This window comes from Lepisosteus oculatus, chromosome 2, assembly GCF_040954835.1.
Source record: "Lepisosteus oculatus isolate fLepOcu1 chromosome 2, fLepOcu1.hap2, whole genome shotgun sequence".
In the NCBI taxonomy this organism is placed as follows: Eukaryota; Metazoa; Chordata; class Actinopteri; order Semionotiformes; family Lepisosteidae; genus Lepisosteus; species Lepisosteus oculatus.
Window position 1 is genome coordinate 7522530 of NC_090697.1, and position 22804 is coordinate 7545333.

The window sequence follows — 22804 nt, forward strand, 5'->3', positions numbered from 1 at the left end:
GGTCATTTAGACCATCAACGTTTCTCTGCCTTTTGGCTAAGATCAAGTGTAGTTCGTGCAGTTTAGGCCACTGAAGGACCAGACGCGAGTTTCGTCTGTTTGGTCTGCTGTGGCAGAAAGAGCCAGACGCCGGGGGCCAGCTGGAGCTATTTTCGGAGAATTGCGCTGCTGGACTTGTCCTGTGGGACATTGGTTTTGGGAAACTGTAGTCCATGGGGCTCTTGTGCTGCTCCGTGTGCTCATGTGTGTCGCTTCTGGTTACTTTTCCATGTTTTCTTTTACAATTAATGTTAGACTGTACTTGACAGAGGAACAAAACTATAATGATGTAGATTAACTGTCTGGTCTGATCTGTGGTTCCACAGATATAAAGAACCTGTTTTGAGTGAAACAGGGTCTTAGTGACTACAAGCTACAACTGTCCAGCAGTTGAGGTCCGATACTATCTATCCGCAGCACAAACAACACACTTCTCTTGTATTTCTGTACTCAGCAGCACAGTAGACTTTGCAAATCCAGTTTAACTCCTCATTTTAATTTATTTTCATGCAGTCTCCTTAATATTGGTTTCCTCCTCTCCTCTCCTCTCCTGCACAAAAACAAGATACTGTACTCCAGATGGGCCCCTTGACTACACCAACAAAATGAATTTTAAACAATTGTATTTTTAAGAGTAATTCAACTGGCTGTCAATTATCCTTAATTTAAATAAGGAGTGTAAAGGAGTCTCTTAAAAGAAGCAAGATCCCATTTATGTTATTGTATTCAGTAGAATATACTACACTGCTACAAACCTCTATGCAGACGAATAAAGGACTCAACTTCAACCTTTACTCAACAACTTGGTTGAAAGATGATTTATGCGTGTCGCCCCTAAGGAAATCACAGGTGTCTCCGAAAGATGACTGGGAACTGGTAAAGACCCTACAAGCAGATCATGAAAACTCACATCAGGCTCCCTAGTCTGCCTTCAAGCCCCGGGGCTGTGACACTGTGTGAGACTCACCACCTTCCACCCCTGTGCTTATCAGACTTCCATGCATTTGAATGTGTCCATCTACTGTATGGATTTTTAAATATGCATTTAATATGAACATTTCTTAACCAATGCAGGAAACTAACGGGGCCCGTTAATTATTTTGCACCCCAAAAAAAAACCATGTAATTTCAAAATGTTAACCCCGGTGTTAAAACGTATACGCGTTTCAGACGAACCCAATGCAATCGTAAAAACTACATCTGTAACTAAGATCATAATGTGGTCTGTAACGGGGTATTTTTTCGGGCAATTGCAGATACCCCTGTCCGCCCCCCCCTCCTTCACAGCTCAAGCGCCGCCTCGGCGGGCCGGCTGTCGCTGTCAGTAGCGCCTCTACGGGCGGGAGCACGAACGCAGCGGAGCCGGAGGGGCGCCTTTCCGAGCAACACCCACTTCCTGGAGCTGCCGCAGCAACTGCGGAAAAAAAAAAATACTGTAGTCAATGGAAACTCGGCTTTAAACTTATATCGCCGGATCAAATGGGTCCGAGATACTTCTTCCTTTTTGGGAACGGGTCTGCTCGTACGCGCGGGTTGTAGCCGCAGTTCGCCAGAGTAAATGACACGCACCTCCGCTCAAGGCACAGCGCCGATGTGGGAAGCTCAGTCTGCGGCAAGGGGTAGTCAGTTCATCCCTAGGCTGTAGCCAGGCCGACAGCGGCCTAGGCGCTTAATAACTAATCGTTCAGTAACAGTGATTTTAGTAGCTGTAAATGCATACTTTTTTTTAACGTGAGGTATTTATCCACGTGTTGTTGTTTTTTTTTTAGGTTAACAGCATCTTGCTGTCAGTAGGCTATATTAGCAACGTCTTCAGACTTTTTTTTTCCAGACTGTTGTTTACGTTTGCAAAGTAATAATTGGTCTACCAGATCAGTTGTTTCTGTTGTTGCTCGTTATTACGATGAATCTTATGTGAACTTTTTCGCATTTCCGGATGTTTTTGATAACCCCTCAACTTTGACGAATAGCGATGTCTGCACCGTCCGCAGAAATGATTGAAACTCCACCAGGATACCCTTTCGAAGAAATTGATTATAATGATATAGAAGTCGAAGAGGTAAGGTTTTAAATAAGGGCAAGTCTTTTATCTAGGCCACTTAGAGAGGACTGAATTCAAGGGAATGTATAATCACTTATTGAAACATCATTTGAAGTCTGCACTTCCCACGGTTAGATGCAATCTTTTCTAGGGGGGCTGATTGATTCGTCTAGGCTTGTTTTGGCTAAGAAGTTAAATTTACTCCCCGCAAAACTGCAGCTCCGCGATTTATTAAATTAATATTTTTGGGATTGTGAAAAGGCTACGACGTTTTTTTTGTGTGGAAATAATCGGCTGAATGTTACATCTGCTGTGTACCACAGAATAAATGCATATAAGTTATTTTTCCTCTGCTCTCCTCCGCATATTTCGGTTATCGCGATTGATTTAAGAGCTGCAAGACCTGTTTTCACTTTTTAGCATTGTATTTTGTGTTGCACATCTTGTGTGAAGAAGAGAAAATCCCCTTTATGCGAGTGAATTCTACAACAGTGGTTTACAACAAGGCCTTCATTAAATATGTATTGAGTACTGACAACGTAGTTTACTGTGGTTGAAAGGGAAACAACTTACACACTATTTATTAATAGATATCGAGTGGAAACATTAGCATTTTAACCACAGTGCATTCCACAGAGTGGTGAATTGTAACCGTATTTGTTAAGTAGACTAAAACCCACAGTCTGTTTTCGGAATGCCCGCATTGCTCAAAAGAACAGCTTACAAAATAATAAACTCAGTTGCTCCTGCTCAATGCATTCGCAAAACAAGGAACTTAGAAAAGGTTTCGCTCTGGGCCAAAATTTGCTTCGATTATTATGCATTATGCAGCCAGATAATTTTCCAAAATCATACTTCAAACACTTTAGAAATGAGTGCCCTCACTCCTTACTAAGCCGTGCTCCGTTAACCAAGACAGCAGCTTCATAATGACTTTACAAATGGTGAGATGTGACTGTAGAAAATGTTAATTCTGGTGTGCCTGTTCTGCACTTCTTGTCATTCCCCGAGAGTGACATGTGAGAATGTGGGACATGCCAAGAAATGTACGCCTGCGAATTTGTGATTGTGTACAGGCCTCGCTGGTTCGTTTGACTCAGTCACACTGCAATGCTGCAGCTGCTCACTGAAAGAGAAGGGAGACATGCTATGGGAATTGTGCTGACAGGTGTGTACCTACGGGACAGCAGCAGGGCCAGAAACCGATAGGACACACGCTTTTTTGGAAAAAAAAAACAGTCCACCCACCTGAGGGGTCACTCCTGGATAGCAGCAGCAGCTACAGGTGATCTTGCAATAGAGCATCACGGACGATTCATGAACCCAATTATGGCCACCAGAAGTCCCAGGGTTGCCAGTGCCGGTACCTCTGCAATAGGAATGAACTCACTGGGCTGCACTGACTATTCTGTTCTATGATGAATTTCTCTTCTTCGCACAGGAGAAATGTTTGATGGTGGTGGAGTCATGCTGTAGACGAGGTGGGATTTTAATTTAGGAGTCTTTATTTTTGCTATCGGTTATCCATTGTACTGGCATTTTAAGGCTTGGCATCAGCACCACTAATAACCTAATGTTTTGGTACAGTTATGATCAAAACCCACGTCGCAACAGTCGCTCAGTCCTCCCAGCCGCGTTTTGGGAGCAAGCTCGTGTGCTGTTCTTTTATATTGCTGGCTTTAACCTAGTCCGGCACCTGTGGAAGAGGTTGGTGGAGACATGCAATGTGTCAGCATCTGCTCATGTGTAAAATTCAGCTTTTGTTAGGGCCTGGCAGGTGGTTTTCAGACTGAGTTGGACTAACCGTGGGGACACCAGCAAGGTGCAAGTGACTAACTATACCATTTCACATATACTCTGCTGGACTTTCAGACGTCATCAGAAACGTTTCCAAAAGTAATGTAGTTGTCCTTGCCCAAACCTGTATCTAGAATAAAGTTACCTTTTTCTTGTCTGATGTCTTGAAATGGGTTAGTTTTCTCATTTTAAGAGTATGCTTAAGTGAAAAGTTAGAGAATTATTTCTCATGTTCATTACTTTTAATTGTTCCTTACAGGTCCCTCAATTTTCTTTGCAAGGCGATCTTAACACATTTTAATATTGCTGTATTTTAAAATGCATTATTGTAGTGCTTTTTTATATAATTGGCATCCCTGTTATCCACCAAAAGAAATTCAGACTTTCACATTTTAGACTGGTGTTGACTGAGTTGTATTCCAAACACATGGGCACTTAGATCCCCTTATGACGCAATAGGGATTTCTGCACCTAAGTGCTTTGGATATAGGGACTGATGTGTTTGAGGTTTTGCTGATTTTTAAGCAATTAGCAATATCATTTTTGAGGCTTAAGGTTCTTACTGCAGAGATCAACTACGGGCGATATGTTGGTTTAGGAAGTCTGTAATTCTGTCAGTTACAGTACATGTGCAGTATTGTCTTTTGGGTGCACGCTTAGCCTTCCCTTCAGATGATGTTTCATTTTAGAGGAACAGTATCTCTTTTCCACAAGATGGACTTTTTAGCTTTGGGTATCCATTTTCACCGTCTGAAATGGGCACTGCTTTATTCAGCAGAAAGCTGTAACGGGCACATGCAAAAAGAGACAGAAGACCTCAGGTCAGATGCTGAATTTAGCCAATAACTATGTTCTGTTCGAGTGTTAAATCTTAAATTAGTTGTATTTGGATTGAAATACCCACCTGAATTAGTATCATAGTTTGCCTGAGCTATGATATCAGCTTTAAACTTCAGTCTTTAGAAATTGGATTGTGGTATTCAGCATTCCTCGCCAGCCTTGTGTTAGGGACAGAAGTGCTGAGTTTTGGACTTCAGACTGTACAGCATCTGCTTAGTGTGCTTTATAATAAGTTAAAAAGAGTAACCTTCATGGTATTAAACTACCTGGAAGCCTATAGTGATTGCAAGCTTTTCTTTTTTCCATTCCAAATTTCTTACTGTTCCTGATTGAATTACAACATGTGTAGCTGATTACATATGGAAGGTAACATCGACATTTCAGTTGTGAGATAGTATGCTCTTTTGTCAGCCAAGATGGTGACAAAATTATTTTTCGGTTATCATCTTCAGCACTAGTTAAGTGATTGACTGCTTCAGGTTTGCGAAACACAAGTTGTGTAAATGGTACTTCTTCATATCTCTTTGTTACCTCCTTTAGGCTGGCATTCCAAGGACAATCAGAATCACGTTTTGAAATTGTTTCCCTTTGTAAAACACGATGTCCATCTCACCCACTTTTTCTGAGCTTACCTTGTAGTGCGTTTTCAGCATAAAACATTTTTCCCACTGAAAAGCTTTAAATCCATTTTCTCAATTTGGCAAAACCGTCGTCCTGTGTACAGTGTGATTCAGATCTTAAAAAAACAGTGCTCTTGCATTAACCAGGATGACTTCCTCCCCCCATTTTGATCAAATTTCAGACAGTTTATTTAAAAAAATGGTTTAGGCAATCAACGCCATATGTGAAAGAAATCGCTGCTGATTCATAGTTTGAAAAAAATGTTCTTCTGTAAACCAGGATGGCTTTTTTCTTTGGAAAGGAAGCTAAAAAAAACTATTCCTTTGTAAAGCAATGTGATTCTACTTTTCACTACAGCCCTTTTTTGCAGCTAACATCAGTGTTCATGCCCCTGGTACATTTTGCTGCAGTTATGAGAAGGGGGTGTCTTAGAAGCCTTATAACTGTAAGAGCTTCTGTTTCATCAATGGATATCTTTTTCCAGTTGCTCAACTAAAAGAGGATAAAGGAATGACATTTTAGAAACAGAACAGTATGCAAAAACCCGCAGTCACAGGCAAATTGCCTTTCAGTCATGCTAATTATGATGTTTGTCTTAATATTGCTACTGTTTAACAAGTTGCTGATTTGCTGTTTTGCAGGTTGTTGGAAGAGGAGCTTTCGGTGTTGTCTGCAAGGCTAAATGGCGAGGCAAAGATGTGGCGATAAAAACCATAGAAAGTGAATCTGAAAGAAAGGCGTTCATAGTTGAGGTGTTGTTTTTTATACTTCATAGTAGGATAGTGTCTTTTTACTTCAAGGCAAGATACCTCCTGGATGGGATGCCTGTCCATCACAGGGCACACACAGACACAGTGTTAAATGTACAGTATATTCAGAACACAGTTGATGGCAGTAACATAGCTATCATGCCTATCATGTACATTCGTACTGATAAAAAAATAAGATTTTGATGTGTGCTACTAAAAGCTTTTAAAATGCTTAGAAATATCTTTTTAACTTAATTATAAAGACTTACCTTTATAAATATGTAGAATATTACAGAAAGCCATTTCATTGTCTGTAGTTCTCCAGTTTTGTACAACATTTTATGGAGGTAGTATATGGGACTTTATTTTCTGTTTTTTTTTTTCTAAACAGCTGCGGCAACTATCGCGTGTAAATCATCCCAATATTGTGAAGCTGTATGGATCATGTAGTTCTCCTGTGAGTAGGTCTTTTTCATTCTGTCATTCCTTTCCGTAACACAACTGATTAATTGCAGGTCTTGGACTTCTGCAGGCATGTACTCTTAAAGGAGGAAAAAAATGTTTGAATTGTATTTGATGTTTTTGGAAATCCTAGAATGTGCATAGCATTTTGCCATCTCTCTGGAGGATAATTTTAGTATGATCAATGCAAGGGTTAAGTGCGGACAATATCCATCAGAAGGATTGTAGAAAAGTTTGTAGCGTCGTTCCTTTGAAATACTGTAAACAGCTGTGTTGTATAGGTTTGAAGAATCTATTGTGTTTATGAAACCTTTAATAATTTTTTAGGTTTGTCTAGTAATGGAATATGCTGAAGGAGGATCCTTATACAATGGTGAGTTTCTACCAGGTTTTGTTTCATGTAATTTTTAACTACATAGAGTACATAGAAGCATTATGTATTTATTGCATATATGTGTATATACAGTGCCTTCCAAAAGTATTGGGACACTAAAGCCTTAACTGCGATTTTCATAATGAACTAAAATAGGGTCAGTTAATTCAATTACTGTTAAAACATTTTGCAGGACAAAATGTACTGGGGCAATTGGCTGGCAGGTGTCTCTTGTCCGTCACGTGTTTGTTATATATTTAGGCATTTCATATAAACATCATACCAACCTACTGTGTTTTAACTTCAGTGTTGGGAGTCTGTAGTCAAATTTCAAAATGAAAACCAGAGGTTTGTTTTATGAAGCAGGCAGGTTTTAAGCTGAAGGGAAAGAACAAAACTTAATCAGAACCTTAGAACAGAAATTGAGAACGCCAAATTTATATGAGGAAGAAAGTAATCATAGGTCAAGTTACCAAACAGCCAAGACCAGGTAGACAAGAAGTTTTTATATGGATTTGCCATGTCAAAAAATACATATCCGCTGATGCGTATTATCAGAGCTGTCAGTAAAATCTCCACCAACCTACAGAGTTTAGATGCAAAGGTATAAAAATGCACCACTATCAGGAGACTGAAACGGCAAAGTTTCAAAGGCCACATTGCAAGCAAGGCAGCAAGAACAGAAAAGCTAGATTCGATTTTTCTTGCAGTAAAAAGTACAGTTATGAACCGGGAGAGTTTGCAAAGATGAAAATAAGAATTGTATGGATAGATGGGAACAAGTTAAACCTTAACCAGCATAATAGAAAGGTTAAATATTTTGAGAATAATGGATCTGCAAACCACCTAAACTCTGAAGCACAGTAGAGCTAATATCACAGACCCCTCTGGAGCTGGTTCACTTGTCTTTATTATGTGTGATAGCAGAATGAATTGTGTGGGCTCCAGAAACATTTTGTCTGCTTATCTCCAAGATTATTTACATTATTATCATGAAGCACATACCATGAAGATTGACAGTGACTTAAAACAGACAGCCATTGCAATCAAGGAGTTCATCGGGATGAAAAAAAATGGAAAATCTTAGACTTGCCAAGTCTATTTCCAGATTTCATAACCTGATGAAAGGGTTGATGTCTGGACACCCCAAGAATAGGCACAAGCTCACAGTGCCACTTAGATATCACTTGGTAAAGCATTTGCAATGATTATATATTTTGCAGACTTTATCCAATTATTGCTCCAAACTACTGTTAAACCAGATGCTGAATGTTACACTCTGAAAAGCGCTTAATAAATGTGCCCCAATACTTATGGTCACTTGAAATCTCTGGATTGAACTCAAAGTATGTTTTTGTTGTAATATGATCAAGTGTATCTGTAGAATTGCCTCCAAGCTGGGAGGCAGGCATAGGCTGCAAAGGAACAAGTAATAAGTTTATTCCATGCTGAACAAAAGAAGAAAGAAAACACAATGTTTTAGCCATGGAGCCTTCTTCAGGTGTGAGAAAGACAGGTCGGTAAGTAAAGGTAATGTAGCAGGAGAACAAAGGCTGGGAGAGAGGAGGAGCAAGAGGCAGGAGCAGGGGACAGAAAGAGAGGCCAATCAAGAGGTGTGAAGTCAGAATGGGTGCAGAGAGGTGTGACTCTCCCGCCTCTCACTCCTCCTCTCTCCCAGCCTTTGTTCTCCTGCTACATTACCTTTGCTTACTGACCCGTCTTTCTCACACCTGAAGAAGGCTCCATGGCTAAAACATGTGTTTTCTTTCTTCTTTCGTTCAGCATGTATATTATGTAGTACTGTACCTGTCATGAATATTATTCTCACGAGTATGTGTGCGTTAGAGTTTTGGCTTTGCTATCCCTGCACTTTTCGAGGACACGGTAAATGTCAATGTAATCATCAACTCTTAGCAATGGCACTTTGCAACGTTTCTTCCTGTTTGCCCTGATCAGCTGTCATAGACATGTAAATAGTGGAATCTGATGTCCTTCTCGTTCGTTTTCTTTAACACCCCGTCCCTTTCTTTGTGTTGATTTTGTTTGTGATCACAGTTGGCAGATTTTGTGCCTTGTTTTGTGTAGCTGTTGTTTGAAAGACTGTCCAAGTGACTGTGTTTTCTGTTCACAGTGCTGCATGGTGCAGAACCCCTCCCCTATTACACAGCCTCCCATGCCATGAGCTGGTGTTTACAGTGTTCCCAAGGAGTGTCCTATCTCCATGGCATGAAACCAAAGGCTCTTATTCACAGGGACCTCAAACCACCAAAGTATGCATTCTCCGAGTTATTCCTAGCTTTGTTTTTTGGTACAGTCATACAACATTGAAGCCTAAAGATGTCTACGAAGGCCCTGTGTCATATAGAAACTTTCAAGTGTTTTTGTGTGGAATTAAAAGAGTTTGAAGGAGAAGTAGTTGAAAATCTATTTAACTCTAAGTCTTGAGTCAACATCACGGAAAACTGATGATCTACAAATTTATATCTAGAAAATCGCATTACAAGCTTGAAATGAAAAGCATTGCTTTTGATCACTTATGTTTGCCTACAGTGTGTAGAAAAGATGCTACAGCAGTGAATTTATCTTATCTTTCTGTTGCTCATTAACGCTGACGAATGGGAAAGTATTTTGCTGTAAACCCTTCACTGAAGCATTTTTTTTCTGTGGAGATGAAAAGGATGGCCTTACAACACCGTGTGATATCAATCAGATGAAAGTTAACAATGAGAAAAAATATAGTAAAGTCTAAAAAGAGAATTTGAAAAGATTATATTAAAATCAGAGTGTCTGTACCTTGCAGAATTCCTCGGTTTTCACTGTAATCAAAGAGTGACTGATATCTGACTTTTAGGGATGTGCCAGAAATGACTATAATTTAATTCTCTGTTCTGGGGTTAAGGTGACCAGAAACGGTCAAAGCTGGAAGCTGTCTCAGCCCATCTCTTGACATTAGCATTAAAATAATCGGCAGTTTTTAGGCTTCACAGATTCCACGCCCGGGAGCTCTGAGAATTGATAAATGATCTGTTTTTCACAAAGATTTTTCTCTTTTTGTTTCTGTTAGTTTGTTGCTGGTAGCTGGCGGAACGGTGTTGAAGATCTGTGACTTTGGTACGGCCTGTGACATTCAGACACACATGACCAACAATAAAGGAAGTGCGGCTTGGATGGCCCCTGAGGTTTTTGAAGGCAAGTATGACAGGTGGCTGTAACATTCACAGTGCTTTAGTGCTGATCTGTAAAGAGAAGTTTAATTCTGATTTGTTTCATTCATGAAACTGAGAAGGTTTGCAGTAATCACTCCTTAGATACAGGAAATAAAAAGTCTGGATAGAGTAGAGCGCTTTTTGTTTGTTTTTTTAAAAAAAACCTTTTCCTTCGGACTTGGTGTGGACTTTTCTTAAAAGATGCATTTTAGGGTATTATTGCTAGTTGTAAAACCCCAATTTTTGCAAGCCTGAATCTTTATTCAAATAAGGAACATTTATTAATACAGTAGAGTCCCCATTATCCGACCTTAATGGGACCGATAGTATGTCGGGTAATTGAAAATGGAGGGTAATGCAGAAACTATGTAGACAAATCCAAAATTAATGGAAGTGCGGTATAAGTATGAAATCTGGTTTATTAATCTACTGTAAATCAGAGCTTTGTCTTGAAGTATCTGACCTGTGATAGGCACGCCCTTATTCCTTTGCTGTGTGAACCACAAGAACAAAGCTTCACTGACTTTTTCATATTCGCATTTCTTCATAGTTTTTCTGTCCCTCAGTCCTTCAGTTGAGGCCCGATCAGAGCACCACTTTTCAATCTAATTTCTTTTCCTCTTCCAGTCACTGTCTGTAACTCGTCCCACACCGAATTCAGATGCAGTTTTTTGCATGGACTCACCCTTTAGTCTTTTTAACACTTCAAGCTTTTGTTCCATTGAAAGAACTACTTTCTTTCTCTTCGCACTTGTCATGTTTCTCAAATAATAAAATTATATATACGAGCACAAACAAACAAGCGAAGCTACATCAATGGCAGTATTTGGTGCACTGTGAGACAAAGCAATATGGGATTGAGCAAAATATTGTATGCATGCACACACATACAGTACATAGCATGTATGTATATAGCATGTTAATTGCTGTCAGATAACCGAAACTGTACTGTCTTACAAATTATGGTGTGGTTTAGCTCTCTTAAGTTTTTTTCATTTCATCAAGTGTAAATACTAAAAGCTTTCTATAATGATTTACATTCCAGTATTTTACATTTACCAGGCACGCTGATCAGCTCTGCCATTAGGTCCTGTGTTTAATTAAGAGCAATCTGTGTGGAGCTTGCATGTTTTCATTCCGAGTTTTCTCCCACAGCTCACAGGCATGCAATCCTCTTAATTGCCCTTTGCAAATTGTCAGCCCTTTGCATATGTGCTCAACCATACCTTGTTTCCTGTTCCTGCCCTAGTAGGCCCCAGTTTCATGCCACCCTATAAGAATAAAGCAGTCACTGGAAATGAACTGACAGAGAGATAAATCTTCGTCTTATTTCATGCTTTGAAAGAGATTAAAATATTGTTAGGGTTATCGAGACTTGATAACATTTGGTTATGCTTCCTTTTTCTTTATTTTGGGAATTAGATATTTTAATAATGCCCTGTACTAGCATATTCTGAAGATGGGTTATATAAAAGATCAGTGTGAAATTTTTAAAATGGCCCGTGCTGTTACTCAGCTTTTTACACATACCTTCTCAAGCAGAGTCTTTAGTTTCATGTCTCGGGGTTAGGTTTGTAAATATCTGACAAGCATGTTTAGAGTGTTGTTTGCGAAGGGAATAATGGTCTCCTATGCAATTAAAGCTCTCATTTTTGCCCTTAGATTGAACTCCTCTGAGCTTATTCTTATCTGCCAGAAACATCTCCCCTATCAAAAGGCATGTGTATAACATATTTAAAATATCCAAGCAAGGGATGGAAAGGCTCTGGTGTAATCAACAGAATAATTAACAATCCTTGAGCTCTGGTGTAATTAACAATCTCCCAAGATGTCCTTTTGAAAATTGCTACTGTTTTTTAACAGTACAGATTTGCAACAAAGTCGCTGACAATCTAAAGCTGCTCTGATGCACAAAGCAAATTTTCCGCTAAACATACGAGTGAGAATCCCTTCGATCGCCCTCTGATATTAAAGTAGTTTTTAATGAGCTTACAGCGGATAAGGAGCAGAGATTATAACTTTTCAAACTTCTGTGTTACAGGCAGCAATTACAGTGAAAAGTGTGATGTTTTTAGCTGGGGGATTATTCTCTGGGAGGTAATAACGCGCAGGAAACCTTTTGATGAAATCGGAGGACCTGCATTTCGCATCATGTGGGCCGTGCACAATGGTGAGTGTTAATAAGTAATATTCAGGACTCCATCATTCTTTGGCCTGCATTTGGAAGATTGCTCCCTAGTGAGACCCTAGGAGCGTGATGGGTTTTGGCAGCTGACTTGAAGAAAATATGAGTGACCCACTTGACTTGCAATCAAATTGAAACTTCACTTTTGCCGGAACAGTTCAAAATTAATTTTCTGTCTACGCCATGAAAGTATCAAATAGATTTTTTTACCCTTTGGCCACTGCCTTTTTTTCCCCCAAACAGAAGAGGAGGAACCCCAGCTGCAAAAGCTAAAGGAAGGCTAGATGAATTACTTGTCCAGTGGGCAGGTGTAGTAGGAGCTGGTTAGAGACAATGGAACAGCACTTTCTTTCTGTAGACATGTGGGCCCTACACAGGCTAAATGGGCTAATCAGCCTCATCTGGTTTGTGACCTTTTATGTAATTGCCTGTACAGCAGGAAGAGGTACTTCAATATTAGCTGTGTAGTGAATAGTGTAGAAGACATTTTATATGAATAATTAAAGGAGAAGTTAATCTGGGTGATGAGCATGAGATTTGACTCTTCTAGCCTGTGGTTTCTTTATCTCTTTTGCTGAATATTACGTTTTAAGTATCATTTTGGGTACCAGTGTTCTCATTTTGTTAATACAGTGCATGGAATTGAGTTTTTTAAATTCAGCCCAGTACGCTTCAGGGAACCAGTTCCCCCAAATGTAAATTGATATTATACAGCCAAAGTGAAAACCACATGGTTCAGAGCTTGTGGGAAAATATAGACCCAAAGCTTTTTAATGATGTCTGTTGTTTGCCTTCAATCTTCTTAGCCACAGCTACGGGCTTCTAAGTGTAAGCCCCCCTCATATGACAGTATGTCGTTCCCTTTCTACAGAGTAACACGCACATAGTGTAAACTACCCAGGAGTCACACTTAAATGAAAATAGTGAAACATGTGGAAATAGGCAGCATATAAAGAGATATGAAGATAAAAGTTCTGATGACTTGTATCTAGAAAGAAAATGACTGACAAATAGTTGACGCGTGCTAATATAATAAATTCATGGTGTGTTTTTTGTATTTATCTGTTCGTTAGATATATCAGTTACATTGTCAGGTATTTAACCTGTCTTTCAGGTACACGGCCACCTTTGATTAAAAACCTCCCCAAACCTATAGAGAGTTTAATGACGCGCTGCTGGTCCAAAGACCCCTCACAGCGCCCTTCCATGGAGGAAATTGTGAAGATTATGACTCATCTCATGCGGGTAATTTCCCTACAGATTTATTATTTTCTTCTTTAATGAAGCAAATTAAACAAAAATCAGTTTAAAAAGTCGGTTTGGAATGTGGAAAATCTCCTGATTCTTTGTATTTTTTCCCACAAAAAGAAACAGTTTTTCTGATGCTACTTTATTTAAATGTGACAGCTTATTGTCACCTGCATATGACACTATAATGAAATTTGCAATGTTACATTTGTCAAAGTATGTTATAGTATTATGGTTAGAATTCCCATTAGGATTTGGCTGATTATGAAAAGCTTTGTAACTGTTATGTCATTTGGAAGAAGGGTCATGAATGTTACAAATTCGTGTAACAATGTGTCTTCTCTAATAGAGTTTTATGCTGGCTACATAAATTCACATTCAAGTAGTGTTATCATATTTTGTGTTTCTAGAATTAGAATAATTTAAGTAATAATCATTTCTATGTGCTTTTTAATTTAGTATTTTTCTTTTTAATGGCATGTTTATCTCTATTATTGGCAAGACAAAAGACTTGCTCAGAATATTCATGACGTAAATACTGTAAAAAATAAGAGGAGTCTAATTTTCAGGACCGTATGGTCTGAACTGTTTATTTGATGCTTTTGTAGTTTTGAATCACCTGTGATTTCTGCCGATACAGTTAGAATATAAAATACTTCGTTATGCATTTATGTTCTCCAGATGTTATTCTTTAATTAAATGTGACCATTAAGCCTTGCTTGGCTTATTTCTGGGACCTGTACAGCACATTTAACCTATTTCAGAATGTCCTCACCTTTCTTTTCTAATGATAAGATCATCTGTGACTTGTCAGCCTTAAAAGGTAACATTGTAGTGCCATTTTATATAATTCCCACTTTTTATAGAAAACAGATTTTCTTTTAATGTTGCAATGATAATGACATCTTTGCATATATTTATTAAGGCTTTTTGTCCTGTTCAAGTACTTCCCAGGCTCTGATGAACCCCTCCACTATCCTTGCCAATATTCCGATGAAGGGCAAAGCAACTCTGCCACCAGTACAGGTACGTTAGTATTCTAAGCTACAACACAAAGGTCTTGGCTTTTAAAGGTATGTTGCCGTATTACACACAGTAATAAAGTCTTCAGGTGAGTGGAGAAAGAGGCTACTGGTTTATGTTTTATGGGAATGTACATTTGTCACATTCCCCCAAAAATTAGCTTTAATGTTTTTGTTTTCATTAGGATCTGTTCTGGACTACACCTCTACAAACACCAGTAACAAAAGTGATGCTAATATGGAACCTGTTGACTCCCAGGTTAATGACACGATAAAGAGAAATGAGTCAAAATATGTGCCACCATTCAAACATAAGGTAATAAAAATGTTCTTGTTCTATGTTCACTGGAGATCGTCTCTTTGCTGCACCCTTTGTTTAATTTCTTAGTATTTCACCTTTGTCAGATGTCAGATATGAACATTATCTACAACGAATCTCTCAAATTCAAGCACACTAATTAGAAATGATGATTGAAATTGAGCCACCCTGTACACTGTTGAGACTAATGCTTCTTCACATTTAAACATTACTTAACTGACTAGTACTGTATAGTAAATATAATTAAACATACTTTTTCAATTAACTATTAGAATTAACTCTTGAATTACATCACTGGGGAGGTAGTGTCCACAATTATCAATGCCGTTGGGTATCAATCACCATCATTAATGCACCACCTAATTTCAGAACATATGTGTTCCTGGATTATCGTTTTGTATTTGAATAAGTGCTTGATAACTGTACTTGCAGTTCAATGTATACAGATTAAAACTAGACTTCTGTCTCAGGGGGATGCAGTACGTCCGGTCCTACCTCTGTCCAGAGGTGGCAGTGTAGAAAGCCTGTCTGATTCCAGGGGACGGCCACAGTCTGTTGCCTCTGCAGACAGCAAGAGGATGAGTACAGACCTGTCAGACTTGGACTCCAGGATGACATTTGGAAATGCAGGTGACATTAGCATTCAAGTACATAAATGGTTGATATTTGCATTTCCTTTCAGAGTGGCTAAGAAATGAAGCAATGAAACCCTTGTTAGGTTTTCCGATTGTGGAGATTTAAGTAGTTTTGGAGATAGTGTCTAGTAAATACATTAGCAACCAGCTCATCATAGATGATGAAATTCTGCACCAGCCAGAATCAAATGAAGAATTTCATTCAAATGCTGTTTACTAAGTCTTCAATCTTAGAGTTCTGGGTTAGATTGATTTGTAGTGTTTTTTTAATTCAGTGTAAATGAGTTAGGATCAGGCACTAATGGACCAGTAGTTGCTTTTACACTAACACAACTTTAAGGAGTGAGAGGACAAGAGGATGTATTCTGATACTGTAATGTGAACAATTCTGATGCATTCTGGAATCCTGACTTTTAGCATCTCAGAAAATGAGTTTGAAGAGTATGGATTCCACTGTTTTTTCCACTGTCAGTGTGCTAAAGGTATTTACTGAAACATTATACACAAATAACGAACATTCACTGAATGCTGTCAGCAATCATTTCAAAATGGTACTATTCCATAATTCAGAAAACATCCCTTGTTGACAGTTGTTTTAAGTGTTATTTTTCTTTTTTTGAGAATAGAACATTTTTAAGAAATATTGCCAAATATAGATACAAGTGTTTTCACACCATCTTGCTCATTTTAATTATTAAACTTCTATGTGCAAATTTTCAGCAAAGTGACATTTCTTTTGTAGCAACATTAATATATAGTTCTGTGAAGTTGTGATTTTCTTTAATCTACACTAATCTTTCGCAAAAAACATTGCATTATACAATATATTAGGTCTGAATCTCATTTTCATTATGATCCTTTTTAAGAATGGTTTAAGAATAGTTTTTCAGTTGTCCAGTGATGTTAAGTATAAAAATATTAGCCTACCGATTTTTTACTTTATCTTTTAAGTCATAAAATATCTTCAGACCCAAATGGGAATATTCATTTTAATTTACTACTCCTACATCAAATATTTTTGTTTATATATTTGCAGTTTCTTTGCCATAGAAAGCTATTATTTTTATTTCTAAGTTTCCTACACTGGTTTACACTCAAGACTCAACTTGTTAAGTTTTACCGGCTTGCAATGTGAAAATGAGTTCTTTTCCCCAATAATCCCTACTACCGCCTGTAACATTGCACATCAATGCTTCTTGAACTGTGTGGGTTTTATTTTTTTGGCCCCAGTTTAGCGACTTGGTAAGCATTTTCAGGTTAGAGAAAGATACGCATGAGGAACAAATTTACTACTCTGTTCTTTTACATTTCAAATTTGGATAATTTGTCATATTCATAGTTTCCTGTATAATAGTATGCTTGAGTGGAAGTTTGATTAACTATTGTGAATGACAGTTTTACTCAGATTATATATATATATGAATGCCCTGAATGAGCCCCTCTTCTCCTAAACATCCCTGTGCACTCTCTGCTTTCAGAGTTTTTTTTTTTAAGTGAATAACAGTGTTTGTGTTTGGAAATTGCTGTGGAGGCTTGTTTTTGTCGACCTGGTCATGTCTACAGCAGCGTTGCTTGTGACTGTTCTGCATTAACACCTGAGCTTGCGTTTTGACAGGACGCTTGTTGTGCATTGCTTGTGCATGTAGGCGTTCTGCTTGTCGTTGTCTCGTCGGAATAAGAGGCTCTGTTAATCCGACTATTAACATGCTTTGGTACAGTGTGTAGTTCTGCATGTGTATGCAGCTATATATGTGTATTTTTGCAGCACGCCCCCAGTCTAAAAGAGGCCACCGTAAAACTGCTTCATTTGGCACCATTCTGGATGTTCCCAAGATCTACATATCAGGTACCAGTGCTAACAACTGGGCTCAACGTTGGCTGGGTAGCTGGCTTGTCTGAATCAGCAGTTTGGTTTGCTGGTGTGATTGTTTCCCTCAGTGCCTGTTGCTCCAGGTGGTGGTTTCTTGCTTTTGCGCTATCCCTGTATCTTAAGAAGCTTGATTTCCCTGCCCTGGTAAAAGTGATTCACAAACGGCTAACAACATATTCTATTATAAGACAAAATGTCAGCTGTATTGGAAGACAAATATTGTAATTTTATGCTAAATGAATAGTAGCTCTTTTTAATCAGCTTTATATATAAAAGAAAATGTGACGGCTGACTAATGTGTTTTCAATGTAAAATATGATTTTGGCCCTGTTCTATAACAGACAGCCTAGATTATAAATTATATTTTCACTTCAAATACATATAACAGTACAAGATTTAGGTAATTGAGGTGTTTTTTCCTACAAAGGTTCATTGGATCATGTTAGGTTTTATCTTTGTAGCTTTTAATAACCAGCTGCTTGAAATATTGTTTTGAACAAATACCAGGAGAAAGGAGATACTGTTTAATGATTCTTTGATAGTGGATTGGTTTTCTCATATCTGGAGCAACATGTACATGCAGCTTTTAAGCTTTCTTCATGTTTTGTGTTTCTTAATCCACATCATGTAACTTAATGGTTTTTCTTTGCAGCATGCTGCTTATGGAAGTGATGAATAAGTCAATAGTCATTTATTTTGTCACTTTTCAAAAATGATACAATGCATGACTAATGTTCCCTTTTGTCCATCAGACATTTCACCAACAAAATTACTGAGCACAACCATTTAAATATTGCTAAATTCATAGATTTTTTTTATTTATTTCTTAAATCCTTTTCAAAAACTATTCCATTTTATTTTTCTTCAGAAATCTCAACTTTTTGTTGGTTTTCACTATAATATCCATCCACTGTGCTTTCTGAATGTGTAATATCTGTTGTTTAGTTCACATATAGTCTTGTGCAAGAGCTACAGACAAAGTATTACACAGAGCTACCACATCATGCAGTACAATCCAAGACCACCTCGTTAACTTTTAGTTTCTGGAAGACTGTCTACAATTCTCTGATTATTCTCCTTAATTTCGAGTTGTCAGGGGAAAAACATAAAGTATAGTTTCAAGTCCCTTCATTGAAAGTGGATTGTGAGTGAGATGTAATGCATTAAGGGTTTTCATCCAATTAATATTGCATTTAGTTTACTAACAGTTTAGTACTACTGACAGTTTATCCAACTTAGATTTTTTACAAATCTTGCAGTGTTGTGCAATTAAAAATTGCAGCTTCCTTTGTGGACTTTTTTTTTGCAGTCTGATATAAGAAGCACTTTCACCTGTATTTTAAACACTTATTCTTATTCTGACCTATATTCCTCCTTTTGCAAAGCTTTTGCAAGCAGTTGAATGGATTTGTAATAAATATACCAGCTGTGGTTTTGGAAGTGGTTTTTAAACCAGTATTCAGGCTTTAAGAAATACTTATTTGTTAGGAAATTATAAATGATTGTTCTCAGTTTCTCCAAAATATAGCTTGAAAAATATTTACAAAAAAAGATTGTGTGCACTTCTGTCCTGTTTACTGTGGGCTAAACTGGCCTTTTATTTGCAAGGTCTCCTTCGAACCATGGGGCTCAGGGTGGAGCACTCTTTAAATTTCATTTTTATCATAAAATGTAGGTGAATGAAGCATCATCCTAGCACATCAGACATGAAAACAAATTTTTAAAAAAATCCTGCACTCTCTTCTGGCCATTTCCTTCCAATTAAGTCATTTTCCAAGCCAGCACTTCCTGGTCTCAAGAGGTAGTGAACTAGATCGACAATTCGCTCAGTGGCAGTAATAATGTTTCTGAGCAGCATCTCAGCTGGCCTGTACTTTTGGGGGGGCTGGTAGCAGAGCTAAACAATATTTGGTGTAGTAGCTGGAACTGGAAAATATGGGGGATCTTTTTTTCTGGCATTTCCATGTTCTCCCCAGGGCTTTGTGCGTTTTTCTAGGTGCTCTTGCTTCCTCCCAGAGTCCAAAGAAATGCTGGTCAGGTTACTTAGTGTCTACATTTAAAGTGAGTGCAGGTTTGTGTGTCCCGTGATGGAAAGTAAATGTATTGTTTACTTTGAAGCCAATGTCTGGGAAGAGCTTTTTTGGAGGATCCATAACTTGGTACTGTATTCTCTTTTGGCAGTTCACTACTCAGGAGATCGGTTCTTGGTTATGTGTTTTAAGTGTGCAAGAAAGACATCCGTAATAATAGAACGGTGTAATCTTGTTTTGTATCAGCAGAGGGCAGTATTTGCTACAAAAAATGAAAATGACAGTGAAACTTGCATGACAGGAGCGTGTTACTTTTAATGACAATATTTTCTCAAAGGTTTTCTTTGCAGTACAGGGTCTGACATTTAGCAGTAATGAGTAACCCCTTGTTTATATACTACTTTCATTCCAAAGGGTCTGAAAAGGAATGACCAAGTATTCAGAACCAGGACAACAATTTGATTCATCTCATTCTAAGAATGTCACATGCAATTGGAGCACCTCTGGTCCACCAACACCACTTACAGCATGCATCTGCAGCCTTCGTCCCGGAGAGCCTTGATCCAGCAGGTTTCGTAGGTCACCATCACATCCCCAGTTTCAAAAAGATGTTGAACAATTACACTGTGGTCAGTTAAACAGGTGAATTGTCAAGCAATTCAGAGATCATTTAGGTCTAAAATTTAACTGCAGCTCGGCACTCAAGGGCCAGAATTTTCCTGATTGAACAGAATTTCTGTTTGATTTATTGGTAGCTCACGGGTGTTGCTAGTCTTTCAAAACTGGTTACCTACAAGGCTTACTGGATTGGGGCTCTCTAGGACTCCTCACCTATACCATCCCTGTACTAATCAGGCCAAAACGTTAGGCCTGTGATGTCAATAGGCCACAATTACACCTTATAGCACTGAACTGTTTAAGAGTACAACTGAAGTGGGATGAAACCTAAAGATGGAAGGTGGGTCAGTTTAATTTAGTTATTAAGGCAGATCCAAAATGGTATTAAATAGTTTTTTTTTCCCTTTCTACTTGTTTTTACTTGCAAGTGTATCCAATCACCTCATTACTCTCATTGTTTTGATTATTTCAGCATGTTTCATCCTCTGAAACAAAAATTACTGAAAAGTTGGTAAATCATTTTTTAATGATTTTGTTTTGCAAAGTTTTCCATCATCTAAAATACATTTTGTAGTTAAAGGCATAGAGTGCATTGAAATAGTAGAAAAGATCTGCTCTGAGGCATAAGATGTTGGTCCCTTTTGCAAAACTGAATATTTTATTTTATGTGCTTAGTAAATAACAAATCTATTACATTTACACACAGCTGCATTTGAAATTTAGATTTTTTGTTTTATGTTAGGCAAAATCTGTAATGATCTCAAAGCTTCACAATATTGTACTTATTGTAAGTGCAATTTATTTATATTATTTGTGTGGAGTAAGGGTGGCTAGCCCTGGTCCTAGGGAGCCTCACTGTCAGATTATTAATTTGTAAAGACTTGAAAAACTTGAAAAGTTCAGTTTTGCATGAAAACAGACTTGAATGGAATCATCAACAGTTGTCACTAAAGTGGTAGAAGCTGTGTTCTTCTATTCTAGTTTCTGTAAAGCACTGCACATTGATTATTTATGATAGGTGACCCATCTATCATTGATGTCCTAAACATTTTGAGCATTTTTTTATTTGTGGCTCTTCACAACTACAACTGACCTCTCCAGGAACAGAGGAATGAGTTAATCATGTTACACTGAGGAGTGAATCAGGCCTTATTGATATAACAGGACTGGTGTGTTATTGCATTTAGTATCCCTGCATTATTGTGTTGTTTACTAAAGGAATACATTTAATGTGGTTGACTAAATATCGGCATTAGAAATTTACACAAGAAATTCTAAACAAGGTTTTGTCACAAAAGAACATCTTAAAACATGGCAGAATTTTTTTTGAACACTTTTGAACTTACATGGCCATTATGAACAATCATCGACAGATTTTCATCCCCTTACGTCCTCTTTTTTCCTGGTTATTTTCCCAAATGTTGAGATCAGTCACAAATGAAAGTTTGTTTTTTACGAGTTTGAAAGTGTAGGGAACTGCAAGAATTTACTTTAAGGCCAATATTAATATTTTCATTTTATCTGTATGACCTTCTAGGGAAGAATGTAGTTAAAAAAGGATAATATTAAGGATTTGTGTACTCTAATCCAAAAATAGGTGCTTTCAGTCTTTTGCTCTGCATGGAAATTCACTACAGATTACAGAAATCAATTGATAGTTTTTCTTTGGGTGAAGAGAGTAGTCAGACCATAAGGCTGTCATTGTCTGATAATTGCCAGCAGGTGTGGAAAGAGAGATTACAGTATTCTGTGTTAATAAGTTCATAGCAAGACGTGACTCTTAGGACATAGTTAGGGCTCTCTTTCCAGCAGAGATGGAACTATTTATATACCTAAGCCAGATAGATGGAATTTGTTTACTTTTGTTCTTACGTAGTAAGCCAGGTTAGACCTCTTAAAGAGCAAAAGGACTGCAAGCAATATCCCCAGGAGCTGAGCAGAGCCTGAGACCTTATATTGCCAATCTTGCTGTGAAAACTGCTTAAGTGAAAACCTAACATCACCAGCTCTGCCCCCTACACAAATGGATCTGTCCAAACACGTGACAGAAAATGGCAGAGGAGAGTAAGGTAAACTATTTGTGTGGTAGGAGTGGTCAGTGTGTGAGGGGCTATGCTGCATGTTGACAGGCCAGCATTTTTTGAGTTAAATCTCTGCAGCTGTCCTTCTGTCTCGCTCTCTTCTTATTACACTGTCCCTCCCTCTATGGATGTGTAGAGCTCCCATCAGAAGCAGGCACTGGTTCTCAGTGGCACTTACTGTTCTGTTCTGTGTTGTGTCTTCGTTAATTAGCAAGCAGTGAACAACAGAGGCGCAGATCTGTGCAGGACCTTCCAGGAATAGGAACAGAATCCAGTCAGGTAAGGTGGTTTAACCCTCTAACTGTGGAAGGGCCTCTTCTGTCTAAATACCACGGCCTTAAAATGGAATGTAAAATATGACGTGTTGCCGTAACATAATCAAAAAACAATCATAAGAAAAAATAATCATTGTACTGATCTCCTTAGAAAATCAGACATGAAGATGCATTGTATAATTCAGTCTCTTTTCCCCTCAACGGTTTTTATTTTATCCGGTAGTAATTTTTTTTTTTTTTTTAATTCTGTGCCATGTGGTGTTGAATCCTACACTGGAAATTTGTAAAAATGGCAACACCTACAGCATTCAGAAATTGCTTAAATGTCCAGCAATGCAACATCTGTCAAGCTATGTTAAGGGGGAAAGAGCAGAAAAAAAACAGAATACGTGG

At 38.1% G+C, this 22804-nt stretch overlaps 1 protein-coding gene across 2 annotated transcripts in view; it reads left to right on the forward strand.

The window, feature by feature from the left end:
- Window positions 1–1362: 1362 nt before the first annotated feature.
- map3k7 (mitogen-activated protein kinase kinase kinase 7) overlaps window positions 1363–22804 on the forward strand; it is a 31058-nt gene continuing 9616 nt past the window's right edge. Inside the window, exons 1-14 of one of the 2 annotated variants that reach the window (XM_069196351.1) lie at window positions 1363–1658; window positions 2010–2098; window positions 5980–6090; window positions 6479–6544; window positions 6877–6922; window positions 9054–9192; window positions 9987–10115; window positions 12174–12298; window positions 13428–13558; window positions 14506–14587; window positions 14769–14899; window positions 15373–15532; window positions 17303–17383; window positions 22348–22415. In XM_069196351.1, the coding sequence (XP_069052452.1) occupies window positions 1598–1658; window positions 2010–2098; window positions 5980–6090; window positions 6479–6544; window positions 6877–6922; window positions 9054–9192; window positions 9987–10115; window positions 12174–12298; window positions 13428–13558; window positions 14506–14587; window positions 14769–14899; window positions 15373–15532; window positions 17303–17383; window positions 22348–22415 (1419 nt within the window). In that variant the 5' untranslated portion in view covers window positions 1363–1597. The remainder of the gene's footprint in view (window positions 1659–2009; window positions 2099–5979; window positions 6091–6478; window positions 6545–6876; window positions 6923–9053; window positions 9193–9986; window positions 10116–12173; window positions 12299–13427; window positions 13559–14505; window positions 14588–14768; window positions 14900–15372; window positions 15533–17302; window positions 17384–22347; window positions 22416–22804) is intronic. The other variant, XM_069196353.1, reaches the window with a different exon arrangement.